Source organism: Pseudophryne corroboree, chromosome 11, assembly GCF_028390025.1.
Source record: "Pseudophryne corroboree isolate aPseCor3 chromosome 11, aPseCor3.hap2, whole genome shotgun sequence".
Lineage (NCBI taxonomy): Eukaryota > Metazoa > Chordata > Amphibia > Anura > Myobatrachidae > Pseudophryne > Pseudophryne corroboree.
Window position 1 is genome coordinate 350,985,885 of NC_086454.1, and position 18,631 is coordinate 351,004,515.

At 46.1% G+C, this 18,631-nt stretch overlaps 1 protein-coding gene across 1 annotated transcript in view; it reads right to left on the bottom strand.

The window, feature by feature from the left end:
- CHST8 (carbohydrate sulfotransferase 8) overlaps positions 1–18,631 on the bottom strand; it is a 475,169-nt gene that overhangs the window by 301,035 nt on the left and 155,503 nt on the right. The window contains exon 2 of the mRNA XM_063945979.1: positions 15,730–15,962. Within this exon, the coding sequence (XP_063802049.1) occupies positions 15,730–15,925 (196 nt within the window). The 5' untranslated portion in view covers positions 15,926–15,962. The remainder of the gene's footprint in view (positions 1–15,729; positions 15,963–18,631) is intronic.

An 18,631-nucleotide genomic window follows, 5' to 3' on the forward strand; every position in this document is an offset into this window, starting at 1 on the left:
CAATTGCGAATGGAGCTCTAATGATCCCAAATTGATTTACGAAGGCTATTCCAGATAGCCATCTATGAAACCATTTGCTACAGTACATAATCTAATCTCCTATAGGATGCCTGTAGACCGGATCTCTCTCCATCTATTGCACTGAAACGCTGGCTTCTCAAAATCAATGCATCCGTGTTCCCGAGACGGGACAGGACCCCCTAAACTTGACCGTCCACAGGAATACCCTGGCGTATAGCAGTACTCCTATAAAGGCTACTTTATAGTGGAGGGCAAATCATTTATTCTTCGTTTCCGCCACAGTGGCGCCATGTGCGGAAAAATGAAGAGCTCCCTTTACTGCTGTCATTTCAATCAGGAGGGTAATGCGTACCGGGTGTGGAAGAGAAGAAGTCGACAGTCAACATGTCGACACCAAATGGGCAACATGCATTAGGTCAACTGATACAAAAGGTCGATAGGTGAAAGGTCAACACTGGCTAAGGTTGACAGGTGCAAAAAAGGTCGACATGACAATTTTTTAAGTCAAATCTTGTATGTTTAGTAATACGTGACCCCCATCAGTAAAAACGTATATCCTCGTAGGTTCGCTGGGCTCACCACAGGTTACTATTCCCAATCGCCGTCCACGTGGAAAGTAAATAAAATGTTGGGAAAACATGTACGAATCTCAAAAAAACATGTCGACCAGTTGTCTGACGGTCATTGTCATGTCAACTTTTTGAACCTGTCGACCTTTTATCTGTTGAACTTTTGTACCTGTCGACCAATTGACCGCCTACCTAGACACGGGCTATCTATTATCCAGATACCATTTATTTGTGCCAAGCACAGCAGAAAGGAAAAAAAGCAGAAATACAGTTCTTCGGGATTTGCGCAATGTGCCGCTTTAGAACAGCACATTGTGTCCACCGGCATCATAAGATTTCCCTTGCACTGATGTGATGCTGGCGCTAGCATAACCGGCATATACAGTATGTGGCAAGTCACGCACTGTGGCGATGCCCGCAGGCACTTCACACAAAATGCCCCTTCTCGCTCTCAAAAAAAATAAAATACTAAATATAATCATAAATCTTAGATTTGTAAAGTTGTATCTGATCAAAGCAGAATCATTTTGGAAAGTGTTCTGGACAGATGAGACATAGGGGTATATTCAATTGACGTCGAAAGCTGCCGTCTGTCGAAAAGACGGCAGTGTTCGACTTTTTTTTAGGTCGGAAGGGGTTCCAACCTATTCAATATATTCGACAAGTCGAGGAATTCGACTTGTCGAAAAGCACGTGGATCGGCGGAATAGCTGCCGATCCACGTGCTTGTGTCGAAAACGGGGCCAAAACCGACATAAAAAAATGTCGGACTGAGATGTGGGACCCAGAGGAGGAGAGGGGGGGGAGCCGCGGGGAGACGGGGGACAGCCACGGGCAGCCAGGGGAGATCAGCGCTACAGCAGGATGTTTCACAGCCGCGCCGCTCACGGCAGCGTCCACCCGGCTCCAGCAACTGAGGTCACGCTTGCGTCACGCTTGCTGGAGCCGGGTGGACACTGCCGTGAGGTCTGGCGGCTGTGCGACATCCTCCTGCAGCGCTACTGTAGCGCTGATCTCCTCCGTCTGCACGCCGGCTGTCCCCGCTGGTCTCCCGGCGGCTCCCCCCCCCCCCTCTCCTCCTCTGGGTCCCTCATCTCAATTCGACTTTTTTAAAGTCGAATTGAGATGAGATTGAATAGGGGTTGTCGGATCCATTCCGACAAATGCATGTCAGAATGGATCCGACCCTAATTGAATATACCCCTAAAGCAGAGTTGTTTGGTCTTTTAGCACGCGCCATATTTGCTGAATACCAAAACCTGGCAATTCACCAAAAGAAGCACAAACTCTACCAACTGCCTATGGTCTGGATACATTACAATCTATTAGCCATGATCTTTGCATTATTCCAGGGCACTGTAGAAGAAATGTGAGACCATCTGCCTGACAACTGAGTTCAACAGAAAGCAAATGTACCCACAGATGCCTACAGAAGAAAATCAAGATTTTGAAATAGTCAAAGGTTCAACCCCACTGAGATGTTATAGAGGGACCTGTTGTTGTCATAAAGATGGTTTATAATAAATGATGTAGAATTGTGTCCTATTACTACAATTTCCTGCACTGGGCTAATGGGCCATGGCTAATGGGCTAATGTTAACATCTTCCAAAAGGTGCTTCTGTTGTGACAGAGTTGGATTTAGAGGATAATCTATAAAGCCTACAAGAAAAAAAAAATAGTAAAAAGAAGAAAAGGAAAAAAAAAAAAAAGAACCATTATCAAAAAAAATCGCAACCTTGAGCGGATTATTGTTATTGATTTATAAAGCGCTATCATCTGCCAACGAGCCGTAAGCGTTACTTACAGGGGATTACAGCAAAAGTTTAACATTTACCCAAAACACGGGAAAAAACTGCTGAAAAGAACCTGAAATTCTACTTTATATCTAGTGCTTTACTTTTACTAAAATAACATTTCTTTTCCCCATGTTCATGAAGGTCCAACTACTATATTCCAGACATTCTAGTGAATATGAAAAACATATCTATAAAGATAAACATCTGCAATAATAATAATAATGATGATAATATTAATAATAATAACAACTAGCAATTGCTTGTGTGTATGTCTGTTATTGCTCAGCAGAATTTTTTTTACAAAGACAGTAGTGCCATATAATATTGTGATGTGTATTTTATATTTTACACATCGATCACAACATTTCTTTGTAAATAAGATTTCCATTTTTCCCTCAGGGAGTAACACAAAATGATGCTTGGGGCTACTGACTCGTGAGCAAGCCACGTAAAGCTGCCCATGGGAGAAGCAGCTGGTCCTGAGTTCTACGCCTGCAGCCCTGAGCGTTTGACCCTGCGACTTGTTAATCGTTACAGTGAAGCAGACATTTTACAGGAAACCGCAGATGCTTGAATTGAAAAGGAAAATGGTTGGGGATAAGGGGTATACGAGGTCTCACCTGCGCTACATCTCTGCCTCAATTAGGTTCCTCTGCAGTCGGGTTCCGTGGCATAACTTGGGCGGAGTCAAGTTTCGCAAAAACATGATCCAAACACCAACATACTATAGTTATAAACATATAGTCATTTTGGACTTGAGGAGCCTGCACACTGCACACGCAGAGCGTCAAAAGTCTGGTTTTCTACTTTTGCTCCTCTCTTGGATGTCACATCGAGATCATACATAGCTCAGTTTCTTGTTAGGTCACTAAGCTATACAATACTGAAAACGCCATCCAAATTCATCCAGTTTTCTTTTTCGCCTCCATAGTTCATGAGCAGTCTCTAGAAGTATATTTCTATGTACAGACAGAACCCTTACAGTTTTATTATACGTATAGATAATAGCAAACTCCAACATACCTATAGAAAACAGAAAGAAACTATATGGTTGACCTGCAATTGTTGTCCACGATGCTGATTTAGAGGTGGACACAGTGGGGATCAGAGCTGACCTGCAGATTCAGAGGTGGACACAGTGGGGATCAGAGCTGACCTGCAGATTCAGAGGTGGACACAGTGTGGACCAGTGCTCAGTTGTTGTCCATGGTGCTGATTCAGAGGTGGAAACACTGTGGCGATCTGTGCTGACCTGCAGTTCTTGTCCATGGTGCTGAATTAAAGGTGGACACAGTGGGGATCAGTGCTGACCAGCAGTTGTTGTCCATGGTGCTGATTCAGAGGTGGACACATTGTGGATCAGTGCTCAGTTGTTGTCCATGGTGCTGATTCAGAGGTGGACACATTGTGGATCAGTGCTCAGTTGTTGTCCATGGTGCTGAATTAGAGGTGGACACATTGTGGATCAGTGCTCAGTTGTTGTCCATGGTGCTGAATTAGAGGTGGACACATTGTGGATCAGTGCTCAGTTGTTGTCCATGGTGCTGAATTAAAGGTGGACACAGTGGGGATCAGTGCTGACCAGCAGTTGTTGTCCATGGTGCTGATTCAGAGGTGGACACATTGTGGATCAGTGCCTAGTTGTTGTCCATGGTGCTGAATTAGAAGTGGATGCTCAGTTGTTGTCCATGGTGCTGAATTAGAGGTGGACACATTGTGGATCAGTGCTCAATTGTTGTCCATGGTGCTGAATTAGAGGTGGACACATTGTGGATCAGTGCTCAGTTGTTGTCCATGGTGCTGAATTAGAGGTGGACACATTGTGGATCAGTGCTCAGTTGTTGTCCATGGTGCTGAATTAGAGGTGCACACATTGTGGATCAGTGCTCAGTTGTTGTCCATGGTGCTGAATTAGAGGTGGACACATTGTGGATCAGTGCTCAGTTGTTGTCCATGGTGCTGAATTAGAGGTGGACACATTGTGGATCAGTGTTCAGTTGTTGTCCATGGTGCTAAATTAGAGGTGGACTCAGTGTTGACCTGCAGTTGTTGTCTATGGTGCCGATACAGAGATGGACACTCCTGGCAAGCTGCGCAGGCAGGAGGCAACCCTAATTTCTGCGACCAAGCAGAAATTGCAGTGCGATCGCAATTTCTGCTTGATCAAGGAAGGGGAGAGGGCAACAATTCTGCTTGCTCTGCGGCATTGTCCTGCGATGAGCGGCCGCTAGCATGCGATCACAGGGATTGCAAATTCTGCTACTTGGCAAAATTTGCAATCCAACCAGAATCAGACCTATATCTCCAATGCTTGCACATTCCTCCAACCATCAGGAAACTGCTCGTAAATCCAAACAACATCCACCTCTGAGGCAGCACCTATGTTCCATTATGGACCTACAGTTGTTATCCATGTAACGGTTCTTCTCCCAGTCTCTTGAGTTTGTTACTGTTCACTACTGCAGAAGGTTTGGTCTCTGAATAAGTAGCTTCTCCTTTTGGGACATACTTATCGCAATCCACATTTTTAATGCAGATGTGATAAATATTTTTGGGCTACATTTTCATTGTCAAAATTAATTATTTTCATGGGAATTTACAGGAAACCTCTTGCCAGGATAAGACCCCGTCCTGGGTAAGCACTGGAAGCAGTGTCATGGTGTAAATGGAGGGAGTGCAGAAGAAATCAAAAATCCCCTGTTTTTAAAGAATATCCCGCAAATATTTAATAATAACTGAGCACGAATTACACTAGTTCTGATTACTATTATTATTGTTTTGTAGTAATAAGTCACAACAAGTGTTCTGTAGCCCTGTACAAGGGGAAAAAACAAGATACCTAAGTTCACACTAAAAAAGACTATATAAATCACATAGATACATAAAGTGAGCATTTAGTGTAACTACGTACAGAAGACAAAGAGAGGGTCCTGCTCAAAGTAATGTATAATTTATAGGGCATATGGGTGGACCCTTAGGGAAGGAGGAGGGTAGAGGAGGGCAAAGACTACAGAGTGGTGGCAAGCTAGAATGCAAAAATGAGTTTGAAGGGCAAACTTGAAGGGCTGGGTGGGAGACTAATGGAGTGAGGGAAAGCATTCCAGAGGTGAAGAGCAGCCGGGGAGAAACAATACGAGAGAGGGAAGTGGTGATCAGGGAAGAGGTGGCAGTCATTATCAGAGTGAAGTAGGACATGAGGGAGTGTGTGAGCGAATGCACCTGGAGATGTAAGGAGGAACCGTGCGGGTGAGAGCTTTGTAGTTGCGAAGGAGGAGCTTGAGTTTAATTCTGAGTGGCACAGGGAGGCTCCTGTGGACAGACTGGTAGAGAGGGGCAGCAGAGGTAGAGCTGCGGGAGAGTCAAATGGGACAGGGCAGAGTAAAGGAAGGACTAGACAGCGGTATGGTGGGAGATTGGGAGGACAGAGAGGAGTAGGTTACAGTAATCCAGGCAGGAAATGATGAGTGAGAGTTATAGTAGCTTTCAGGGTGACTAAAGTCCATATACAGGAAATGGCAGGATTGCGAAAGGCAGAACACGTGTGGGTCCAGATTTATTCTGGACTAGTAACAGTGAATAGTAAATATTGCTATTCAGCGTTTCTGTCTGGCAACGGAACAAGCAGGTCAGCGCAGTTTGGGGATGTACACCCACCGCCAAATTGGCCACTTATCTGGTAGTGATCAAGCAGACGGTCTGTGCGGCTCTTCTAGGGATGAGGTAGATCTGCACAATTCCCATTATAGGCTACGGCAGCACGTTTAATCTCTAAAATAAAGTTATATAAGCTGTCTCTTTTCCGCTAACAAGACTATTTAATCTTCGCCCAACAAAAACTTCGGAAGCCCGATATATACCAGTCGGCTCTGGGAAGAAGGGGGATTTGTCGGATTGCTCAGACTCGGCGCTGCTGTGCACTGACTTCTTATGATAAAGCTTTCCTAATGCCAGGAGGTATATCTCACATCCATTCCGAGAGAGAATTTATATGTACACAAAGTAGGAAGCGAAGATTTGAAAACAGAGCTTAACACCCCGACCCGCGTGTCACAAAGCTGAAGACGTATCTCCTTCAACGCTCTCATGCTGGCTGGCGTAACGAGAAAATAAAGTTTGACTTTTCATACCGACGCTGCTTTGACGAAATGAAAAGGCAAAATGCCACTGCAATGCAGAGTTACGATGATAGATGTGTAATTGTAAAAAAAGAGAAGGAAAAAAAAAAACCAATGCAGCGCAACTAAATGAGATTCTCATTTTCCTTTCATCCACTCCCCAGAAACGTCTCGGAGGCCGGGAAGAGGAAAGAGAGAGGTGATACATTATCTCCTCTTAGGTTAAATCACATAATAAGACATTTACATCAATAGGTGGTTAAACAGAGCGGCTCTCCAGAAAGGTACACGTCTGATGCGGTTTATTTAGTTATTACGTGTTGCAGAAAGCTGGGATCATTACTTACATTGTCACAATGATAAGCGGCTCGCTGGACAGTGATATATTACCCAGAAGGCCATGGCATAACCCGGGCAGCTAAATAGTGAAATGCCTGCTGCTCTTACACCGAGATAATATCACAGTCCCTACCAGCGCTACAATAAAAACACTGCTATATGTTTAACGTGGAGCGGACTCAAGTCCTCGATATTTATCACAAGTACAGAAACAGCCATGACTGTCAGACAAGCAAACTAAATGTTATGTATAGTGCCCATTTTGTGCCCGGTGCAATGCCGAAATTAAGAAAAGCAACGTTCAGATCAACACTATGGCTCAATCCAATTACCCGGGAAAGGGGGCAGGTTGTCAACGGCACCGCAATTTGTTTCCCGCACGGCCCAATCATACCCCTATGGGGCTTCAAACAAAAATCCAAGACTCCGCTGGTGCTGTAAGTGCGGTATACGGCCTATGGGTTTCTTTCAGCATAGTTCCCTGTATGGATCCAAGAGCAGTCATTCCAGACTCCCCCAACTGTAAATTTCCGATTATTTCTAAATAAACATTTCAATGCCAGCGTTAATATATGCTGCAGACGCAAGGCGCATCTTATTACCATATACGATAAAAGTGCTCTGTAGGTCGCAAACACTACATCCCTTAAGAGAAAACAAGTACACGCACACATTGTAGGCTGAGGTCCAACGCTCGGAGATGTATATATTTGATATTAAAAGGGTATGCATACAATGTAACATATGTACAATATATCATTCAGTTATAACACATATATATATATATATATATATATATATATATGGTTACAGAGTTAAAATTACATAAGAAGCAGTTGTAGTTACGTAAGGATCCGTTACAGCCGCAGCCAGCATACTTTACCCTATTTGCTCAATGCACCGTCCGCTCCATCTTTGAATCTGCACCAACAGCAACTAAAAAAACACATGCGCAGAAATCCCAGGTCATACACCCATAAGTCTTCATATCACAAAGGACAGTTCTTATCGGAAGAGCAGCCCTTTGGAATCTTAATTACAAATCTCCAGCGGTATTTACACCGCTATGCATACAGTAAGTGGCGTGAGCGATGTATCGCATTGATGCTTGATACATCCTGTCCTTAGGACCGCAGCCTTGCTCCAGGAGAGATATTGATGTCTTCAGATGCCGGATGGCAATTGCAAGTTATGATGAATTAAAAAATGCTTTCATTAATTAAAGAAAGCATTTTTTTCAGTAAAAACACAGGAAAAGAGGGGGAGGAAGAAAGAGAAACCAGGGTGTGAAGGGGGAGAGAGAGAAAGAGGAGAAAGAGAAGAGAAAACCCCAGCAACTGCCAGTGACCCGGCAAATGACAGAGAGTATATATACTATATATTTCAAGGATTTAGCACTGAAAAACGATTTATTTAAATAAGGCATTTTTTTCATTAACATAACGAGATGCAGCTGTAGCTATAAATAAGCTTGGATGTGGAAACTATCACCAGTGCGACCCGGCAAATATTAACACCGGAGAAAGCCCTATCTAGCAAATAACCAACACACCCCTTAGTTTGGTGTAGGGCACACTCACGGTCTGTGACTATTGGCAGAGACAATACAACAGGAAATGTACAAGCAATATAGAATAGCACACTACAGAGTGATAACGAGGTCTCATGTAATTCCAGCCATGCAAATGAAACACTGCCCTGTCTGGGCCACGCTGTACGGCTCTTGGAAGACTGGACACTGAGCGGCCTCATCAGTCGGGGCGGAGGGAGTCTCCAGCTGTGTGCAATCTGCATTTGGTTCCCCCCACAGGAAATGGAATACAGCACGAGAGCTCAGATCCATAGTAATGAGTAACGATCTTTCCACGCAGGATAACCCGCTCCTCCTGACTCAATTACTGCAGCATTACTGGAAAGTGCATAAAACAGCTTCCTGGTTATAAGCGTCCGCATGTCATTAACCCTTCCTCACACGCCAGGAAATGACTGCGCAAGGGCCAGGGTTACAGGAGTATACACATTCATAATACACAGCATTTACACATAACATTTGTGTTATTATTTTGGTACAAATCATTGGACTATACTGGATTTATTAGGCAGTGACCTGTCCACTCGTGGGAGTGTGTCAGTGCTGCATGTGACAGGGGCAGTGACATGATGTGAGGAGCGGAATAGAGGCAGCAGGAAGTCACAGACTGAGAGTTATATAGTGGGAGGAGCAGGATCCCAGCAGCACAGAGTATATCAGGAGATGAGTGATGTGTCAGTGAGGACAGGGCTGCATGTGACAGGGGCAGTGACATGATGTGAGGAGGGGAATGGAGGCAGCAGGAAGCCACAGACTGAGAGTTATATAGTGGGAGGAGCAGGGTCCCCAGAAGCACAGAGTATTTCAGGAGATGAGTGATGTGTCAGTGAGGACAGGGCTGCATGTGACAGGGGCAGTGACATGATGTGAGGAGGGGAATAGAGGCAGCAGGAAGTCACAGACTGAGAGTTATATAATGGGAGGAGCAGGATCCCAGCAGCACAGAGTATATCAGGAGATGAGTGATGTGTCAGTGAGTACAGGACTACATGTGACAGGGGCAGTGACATGATGTGAGGAGGGGAATGGAGGCAGCAGGAAGCCACAGACTGAGAGTTATATAGTGGGAGGAGCAGGGTCCCCAGAAGCACAGAGTATTTCAGGAGATGAGTGATGTGTCAGTGAGGACAGGGCTGCATGTGACAGGGGCAGTGACATGATGTGAGGAGGGGAATGGAGGCAGCAGGAAGCCACAGACTGAGAGTTATATAGTGGGAGGAGCAGTGTCCCCAGCAGCACAGAGTATATCAGGAGATGAGTGATGTGTCAGTGAGGACAGGGCTGCATGTGACAGGGGCAGTGACATGATGTGAGGAGCGGAATAGAGGCAGCAGGAAGTCACAGACTGAGAGTTATATAGTGGGAGGAGCAGGATCCCAGCAGCACAGAGTATATCAGGAGATGAGTGATGTGTCAGTGAGGGCAGGGCTGCATGTGACAGGGGCAGTGACATGATGTGAGGAGCGGAATAGAGGCAGCAGGAAGTCACAGACTGAGAGTTATATAGTGGGAGGAGCAGGGTCCCCAGCAGCACAGAGTAGATCAGGAGATGAGAGATGTGTCAGTGAGGACAGGGCTGCATGTGACAGGGGCAGTGACATGATATGAGGAGGGGAATGGAGGCAGCAGGAAGCCACAGACTGAGCGTTATATAGTGGGAGGAGCAGGGTCCCCAGCAGCACAGAGTATATCAGGAGATGAGTGATGTGTCAGTGAGGACCGGGCTGCATGTGACAGGGGCAGTGACATGATGTGAGGAGGGGAATGGAGGCAGCAGGAAGCCACAGACTGAGAGTTATATAGTGGGAGGAGCAGGTTACCCAGCAGCACAGAGTATATCAGGAGATGAGTGATGTGTCAGTGAGGACAGGGCTGCATGTGACAGGGGCAGTGACATGATGTGAGGAGGGGAATGGAGGCAGCAGGAAGTCACAGACTGAGAGTTATATAGTGGGAGGAGCAGGATCCCCAGCAACACAGAGTATATCAGGAGATGAGTGATGTGTCAGTGAGGACAGAGCTGCACGTGACAGGGGCAGTGACATGATGTGAGGAGGGGAATGGAGGCAGCAGGAAGCCACAGACTGAGAGTTATATAGTGGGAGGAGCAGGTTCCCCAGCAGCACAGAGTATATCAGGAGAGGAGTGATGTGTCAGTGAGGACAGGGCTGCATGTGACAGGGGCAGTGACATGATGTGAGGAGGGGAATGGAGGCAGCAGGAAGCCACAAACTGAGAGTTATATAGTGGGAGGAGCAGGGTCCCCAGCAGCACAGAGTATATCAGGAGATTAGTGATGTGTCAGTGAGGACAGGGCTGCATGTGACAGGGGCAGTGACATGATGTGAGGAGGGGAATGGGGGCAGCAGGAAGCCACAGACTGAGAGTTATATAGTGGGAGGAGCAGGGTCCCCAGCAGCACAGAGTATATCAGGAGATGAGTGATGTGTCAGTGAGGACAGGGCTGCATGTGACAGGGGCAGTGATATGAGTGTTACATAGTGGAATGAGTAATTCCAGACTAATGTAAATTTTACACAAACTCACGACTAAATGAGGCAGCATCAAACTTAGTGAAATTGAGGGCGCAATCTGAGCTTCTCCATGAGGCGTTAGGGGAGTTTTCTATTACAGTTTGTGGAATCCTTATGGTTAAAGGGACAAACTCAACGAGAATTCTACACTTTTTTTTCATCAAACAATAAAGTGTGTCATATATTTCTTCCACAATCTCAGCGACTAACCACCTGTCATTGTGCTTCATGTCACGATTTCCTGCTGTCGGGAATGTCCAACAGACAACCAAACAGCAGAATTGCGCAGCTGAGTGAGGTAGCGGAGCCACCATAACACACAAGGAGATCTGGCCACACGGGACCTCCTCTACGGACGGCAAGCAAACATGCTTCCAACGGGGGCAGTTACAGGATCCTTAGCTGGTGCTGCTGTCTGTAACTCTGCCACAGCCGGGTAAACTGATCAGATGGTGTATAAGAAAACATGGCATGACATGCAAAATATGATGATCAAAGCATAAAACAGTCCCCATTATATTGCAATCCACAATCTAGAGAGGAGAGGTAAAGCGAGAGCCGTGCATTCAATCTTGTAGACGGAATGACTGCAGTTTCTTATATGCTGGAAGATGGAACAGTTTGCCCTAAGCCTGTCTGTTATCTGCTTACCAGCTCCCCTCCAAATTGCTATTATTATGGTGCCAAGTGCAGATGTCGTACATTTCAATAAGAAGCATTCTCCCCTCTCCGTAAAAGTGATTTTGTTTCCTGCGCCAATACAATTTTTCCTGTGGAATGTTTACCCATCAGGAGGAGGAGGGGGGGGGGGGGATGTCGGAGACAGTGCCGGGCGCATATATTTAGCCAGAATTGCTTTCCTAAGGATAAATGCAATCAAAGTTTATGTGCTCACAGGAGCCAACAGGATGGGATTGTTTCACCAGCAAGATCAGAAGGAAATTGTAACTAATGTTGTGGAAAATGACTCCGATATTGCTGCTTGGGACGGCATCACAATTAGGCTGCAATGGGATGTACGGGTGGGGGGAGGATGAACACAAACAAATCAACACAAACAGGCCCTGTCAGTATCACTTTACCGACGGAGAGTAATGTAGGCACTACTTAGGTTTCCAGACGTGCCGGCACAATATGCTCAAGGAAGACGTCTTTCTAGTCCAACAAGAGCCAAACGAGCAGCCTTGCAAGTGATGTCATCCCATCTAATCAGGGAGAGTCTAAGAGGAGGGCGTAAGGCATTTATAGGGCGTCCACAGAGGAGCAATTGTATTCCCTCGCTGATAAGGCAAGTGTAACTCGGCTGGCGCTTTAAATGGGTTTTTCTACAGGAAATTATAGATCGTATAAAGGTACAAAGGACCTCATTCAGCTCGGATTGCTACGGAGACAGAAAGTGCGATTTTCTCAGTACTGCTTCTGCTAAAACGCATGTGAAGAGCCGTCCAGAAAGGAAAAAGACGCCCACCGACGCATTGTGCGTAATAACCGTGATGCATACGCAGAAATCAAGTATTATCGACAGTTGCCGTTGAACTAGGGCTACTCAAAATAACGACGATGCAGTCGCACCGGGCGCCATGTTTTAAGTCGAAGCAATTGCAACTGACAGCAGACGCACGCCTTGAAAACGGACGCGACGCGCCTGCGTTTTCCCAGCCACTCCCCACAAACGCCATGTAACCTCCCACTAACGATCACTTCCTGGCAATCGCTATGCGATTGCACTTTGCTGACCCTGCAATCGCATTACGGCTTTGCGCAGTCGCAATGTGGTCGTAGCGCATGCGCAGATGTCCGATAATCGTCCTGATTTGCAATTTTACAACTGAAGCTGAATAAGGCTCAAAGTGCTCTGAGCAGGATGTTAAATGCTCATAGTACACACCCCAAATGGGTAGGAGTTATTCCCCAAAGTACGGATGTGTGCTCAGAAGCAAATAGTCAAATGCCGCAATCAGCATGGTTCATAAAGGTATTATCGGCAGAAATGTATTCATTGCTTAGCATGTAACGCCCATTGGGGGTCAATCCGAGTTGATAGCTCGCTGCCGTTTTTCACATCGCAGCGATCAGGTCTCTACTGCGCACGCGTATGCACCGCAATGCGCAGGCGCGTCGTACGGGTACAAAGCGGATCATTGCTGTGCGATGGATTTAACGAAGAATCCATTCGCACGGGCGATCGCAAGGAGTTGACAGGAAGAGGGCGTTTGTGGGTGGCAACTGACCGTTTTCTGGGAGTGTTTGGAAAAAAGCAGGCGTGTCCAAGCGTTTGCAGGGCGGGTGTCTGACGTCAATTCCGGGACTAAAAAGACTGAAGTGATCGCAGCGGCTGAGTAAGTCCAGAGCTACTCAGAAACTGAACAAATTGTTTTTACACAGTTCAGCTACAAAGGTGTTCGCACACTTGCAAAGCGAAAATACATTCCCCCGTGGGTGGCAACTATGCGTTTGCACGGCTGCTAAAAGTAGCTAGCGAGCGATCAACTCGGAATGAGGGCCATTGTCCCTGTTTACCCAGGACGGTCCCAACGTTTGCCACTGAAAACTTTCAACCGGATAGAGCCCAAAAGGCGGCACTGCCTGGCGAATAGGACAGTTGGAGGAGAGGTCAATAACACATCCTGAACTTGCGTCGGACTGGTGGGAAGAGGAGAGTGGACTGCAGCGCGGGACTGTGGACCCCGGCAGATACAGTGAATAGAGCGTTAAAGTGACATGTGCTATTTATTTCTTTTACAATATTAAAAAAAATCCCAAAACTATTTGGCGGGGGTAGAATTATGCTTCAGGTCACCTGGGCGCTTTCTCATACTTTGGACAACATGAAGTGTCACGTTTGTAAGTTCAAACTTTTATCTTTTTTTTTTTTTACATTACATATCAATATATGAGGTACAGTATATTTACGAAGTGGCGGCGAAATTTAAAGCGGCGATTATATTAAGGGGCTGGTGTATCAAACAGTGAAAAAATGGAGAATTCGCCCATAGCAACTAATCAGCTCCTAACTATCATTTTAGAGAATGTACTTTAGTCAGAGCTGACTGGTTGCCACGGACAACCTCTACCGTGGTTCTCATTTCCACTCTTTTCACCGCTTGACACATCAACACCACACAGAGCTTACACTTAATATTAGTGGCGTTTTACATTTCATAAGCGTCAAGAAGCAGCAGCTGGCAAAAGCCTCATCTTGGCAAATATACCCGTATGCATCAATGGCGTATACTTGTACAGAAATATTAATTGCACCGTGAAGTCCCTCAAATCCCTAAGAACGGAGGTATATAAATTGAACCCCAGAGGTACACGTTTGTGTGCACAGAGCACTTGCCTCAGAATGGTAACTTGTATTCAATATCAAATGGCATCAGTTGGAATTTATGTCACTTAGCCTTACTTTACATATATATTGCATTCTAAAAACTGCATGTGAAGCGTTGAAAAATATTTTGCAACTCGGACCTCGGCTACAAGATGACATTTGCAGGGCAGGTAAGAGACGGGAGACTTGCGATGCTGTATATACACATACAGGGTACTCTCCTGATAGGACAGCACAAGTGACTTTCTGTCAGGCGGTGGATAACATTGGTAATTGCGCAGCCCCCACCCAAAAATCGTCTTCAAATGAACAGTAATATAATATAATGCTCCGGCACAAAGATGCATTGGGTAAGACCTCTGCAATATTCATAAGTTGAGACATATAGTTACAGCCCTGGCTCACTATTGAGACCCCAACGATTTAGCCATTCCCTCATAACTAAGTCACCCTTCAATGACGATCCTGTTCAGCTACCTGAGATGGTTCCTGCAATGCCGACAGCTGGGGAAGGAAAGAGACACTGGCAGGTAATTCGAGTGTACGTGCCACCTGAATGGCCTCTGGCAGATCCACCACCTAAAAACCTAGGTTAAGATGGCTGCCTCTGGGCCAGTCAAAATGGCCGCCTCTGACAGACTCTCCTCTCCGTGCTCACCAATGAACAGAGTCCTCTCTTTTGTCTTCTTGTCTACCCTCTGCCACATCCACCCGTGGATCCATTTATTACAGGTGTGTCCTCATACCCTGAGATTCTTTGCGCCATACGGCCTAATGCATCTGGCTCGATTGAGACACCCTGAGACGAGTAACGCACCATCTTTTTCTAGAAATGTTATGCCTTAGTCGCGGGCGCAGTGAGACGCTGCTCACAGTGCGCCAGAGACACTTGGCTGCGACTTTTAATTGCGCAGGAATTCTTGTAACACACATACAGATGTAGACGGGCTCGGCTTTCCTGCTTATGCATCGCTGGGGCAACTAGCTGCGCCCCGCTGCGACTATTTGCTCTTGCGATTAAGCAGTGCAATGTCTATCGGCTGCGGCTGCGAATCTGTGCATCGCGGCTACGTGTTATTTCCCGCTATACAATGCTGTGGCACCTTCTACATGAATGGTAGTAATAATGGCGGACAAGGCTGTGATGGGCGACTGGTAGGCCAGAAGGAGCCCCCTCACTACCGAAGGGTAAGTTGCCATAAATTGTGCATCCCCCCCTTTTTCATAAACAGCCATAAACCCTGCAAGTTTCTCCATTGTCTTCTGAAGGTCTTCAACGTGCTACAGAGGGAACATATTAACATCTTACGCTGAGCTTAGTGGCCAGGCAGATCTTAGCATCTTTTCTCCACTCGTCGAGCGAATATACAAATCAAACATCTTTAGAAAATTAACTCAGATCATGAATACGGAGAGTATTAAGCAGACTGACCTGAAGCCAGTCCCCGCTGGTTAACCAGTTCTACGGGATCCTGCAAATGGATGAAAACGACGAGGCCGGCAAGTCCAAACAGTAAGATGAAGGAGAACATGTAGGTCAGCCTCATAATTATTCCTCTCAAATCAATCCCGCATCGAGCCAAGAAAATATACCATGCCGACCACCGCCAGGGTTTCTCAGCATTCATCTTCTCATCCTCTCACCTTAGGCGCCACAGGTCACACCTGCAAGAAGAGAATTAAAGGCTATTAACGCTTCCTCAGAACTTTAAGGATCAAATGAATATACTGCAGCTGGCGATAGACTTATACGAATAGCATGTCAGTGGACAGAGTGAAAGCATATATATCATTATATAGACAGAACTTCAGTCTCTTCCACCATAGTTGACCATAGCAACCAATGAGATTGTCTATCATTTTCTAGGATGCCATAGAGAAATGATAGACAGAATCTGATTGGTTGCTGTGGGCAACGGCAGCATTTTTATTTTATTTTTAGAAGCTTTAGTAAATATACCCATAATTGCACAATTATTTCTCCAATTGTGAATTTCAATAATAATTCTCTAATGGGAGAATTCCATTCTGAGCATAGGTTTCCATTAAAGACGATTCGTGCATACAGAGTACAGTATTAGCAAACATACGGCGGCTTACATAACGAAAAATAATAAAATACCCCTTTGGTATCCGCTACAAGGATATTTGCACTGAAGCCATAGTTTAAAAGCACAAAACCTAGTGTTCAATTATAAATTTATTAGAATTGTCATATGGCGGTAATATCAGGCCCAGGGCAATAGGAATGACACAGCGGCCCCATCTATCCCTGACCTTTAATTAATGGGTTTGCCAAGACCCCCTGCAAGGCCGGAGTCCCCTCAGGCATGGGTGATTTCACAAGCCCCTTGGCCAGTGGTCAGGGAACAGGGGTAAATTACCGCAAATGGGGTAAAAATGAAATTCCTGGGGGTAATGGACGGTTGCGCTGCCGAGACACAGCCCCATCCAGCACGCGATGTGACGTGCTGACATCACACCGCGCTCCCTGCAGCCCGCCCTGCGCTGTGTTTCTGGCCGCCCTGTGCTGTGTTCCTGGCCAGTTCTGTGTGTGGGTTGGCGGGCCGCGGGCGGGAGGACAGGACAGCGCAGGGCGGGCGTGAGGGAGCGCGGTGTGACGTCAGCACGTCACACCGCGCTCCCTCACGCCCGCCCTGCGCTGTCCTGTCCTCCCGCCCGCGGCCCGCCAACCCACACACAGAACTTGAAGTGTTCTGTGGCTGACCGCTGACGGAGTTCCGCAGGATCAGACAGTGGCCACATAACAGTGGGAAATTCTCACTGACATTACTGAGGTGAGGATGTGACCATCTGTCTCCTAAAAGTCGTGTCCTCCTCCCCCTTCTCCCCTCCATCTTTCTTACATTCATTCTGGTGTTTTGGGGACAAAGTGTTAATTAACCCATTCATTGCCAAAAAATAATTGTCGAAAATAATTAAAAAAAAGTAAAAAATAATAATATATATACACAGTATCTCAGAAATGCCATATAAACAGTGATAACCAGTATATATGCACAATAATATATGATTTCCTTCTTTTCAAATCAAGGGGGTAACGTTGGCGTATCTAAATATATTTTGGGGTAAAAGGTAAAAAATTGACCACTGCCCTAGTCAATGGGCAGGCTGCATTCTCTTCAGCCCACAAAATGGCTGCCTCCACAAACTAAGGTGCCTCTGTCTCATAAAGGCTTCCTAATACAGTAGTTGGGCGGAATGGACTAAATTCTTGGGAAGTTGGGCACAAGGCCACTTTTGATCACCTTTTTATACCTTAAAATATAGGGATGTATGACCAAGTTGATTGGCTGCTTTCCCTTGAGTAGTGGTCAAGCCCCCAAAATGGCTGCCACTAGTTGGTGAAGGCAACAGGTGCTCGTTAATGAAAGCATACAGTGCTTCATCCTCTAATGTTATACAGGAAAGAAGATCCTGTCAGGTTACTTCCAGGCTGAGGACATGAGACTGGAGAAATATATCACCAGGAAAAGATGAATTTAATCTTTTTATTTTTAGCAAGCTGGTTATTAGATTTTTGTCCATTTCCCTCTCACCTCTTCCACCCTCTCATATTGAGTATAGACTGGGCTGCCTGCAAATGTCATAACTGAAAGTAGGTCACAGCAAATGTCACTCCTGACACAATCACTGAAGCTGAACGCTGTGATCAAACAACCAACAAGAGATGGGAGCGATAATGAAAAGCACGAGCCCAGGTCCTCAATCCGCGCATTGGTGACGCCGAGCAAAGCTTATTAGGACCTGCTGGAATTCCAGGTACATTGCACCTGTCACTATGTATTATCACCACGGCTAAACCAATAATACATCAGAAACCGCACAAATACCATGGAAACCAAATCCAAAGGTCATAAGGTTACAGCAGTCTGGCTCCAACTGGCTGATAAAACGCACCTGTAGCTCTACATAGATTGCAACTTGCATGGGTTCATGGGGGTCATTCCGAGTTGATCGCTAGATGAAAATGTTCGCTGCGCAGCGATGATGCCAAAAAAACGGCACTTCTGCGCATGCGGCGCAATGCGCACGCGCGACGTACTTTCACAACGGCCGATGTATTTTCACACACGGTTTAGCAAAGCTTTTCAGTCGCACTGCTGGCCGCAGAGTGATTGACATAAAGTGGGCGTTTCTGGGTGTCAACTGACCGTTTTCAGGGAGTGTTCGAAAAAACGCAGGCGTGCTAGGAAAAACGCAGGCGTGGCTGGGAGAACGCAGGGCGTGTTTGTGACGTCAAAACAGGAACTGAACAGTCTGAAGTCATCGCAAGCGCTGAGTAGGTGTTGAGCTACTCTGAAACTGCACAA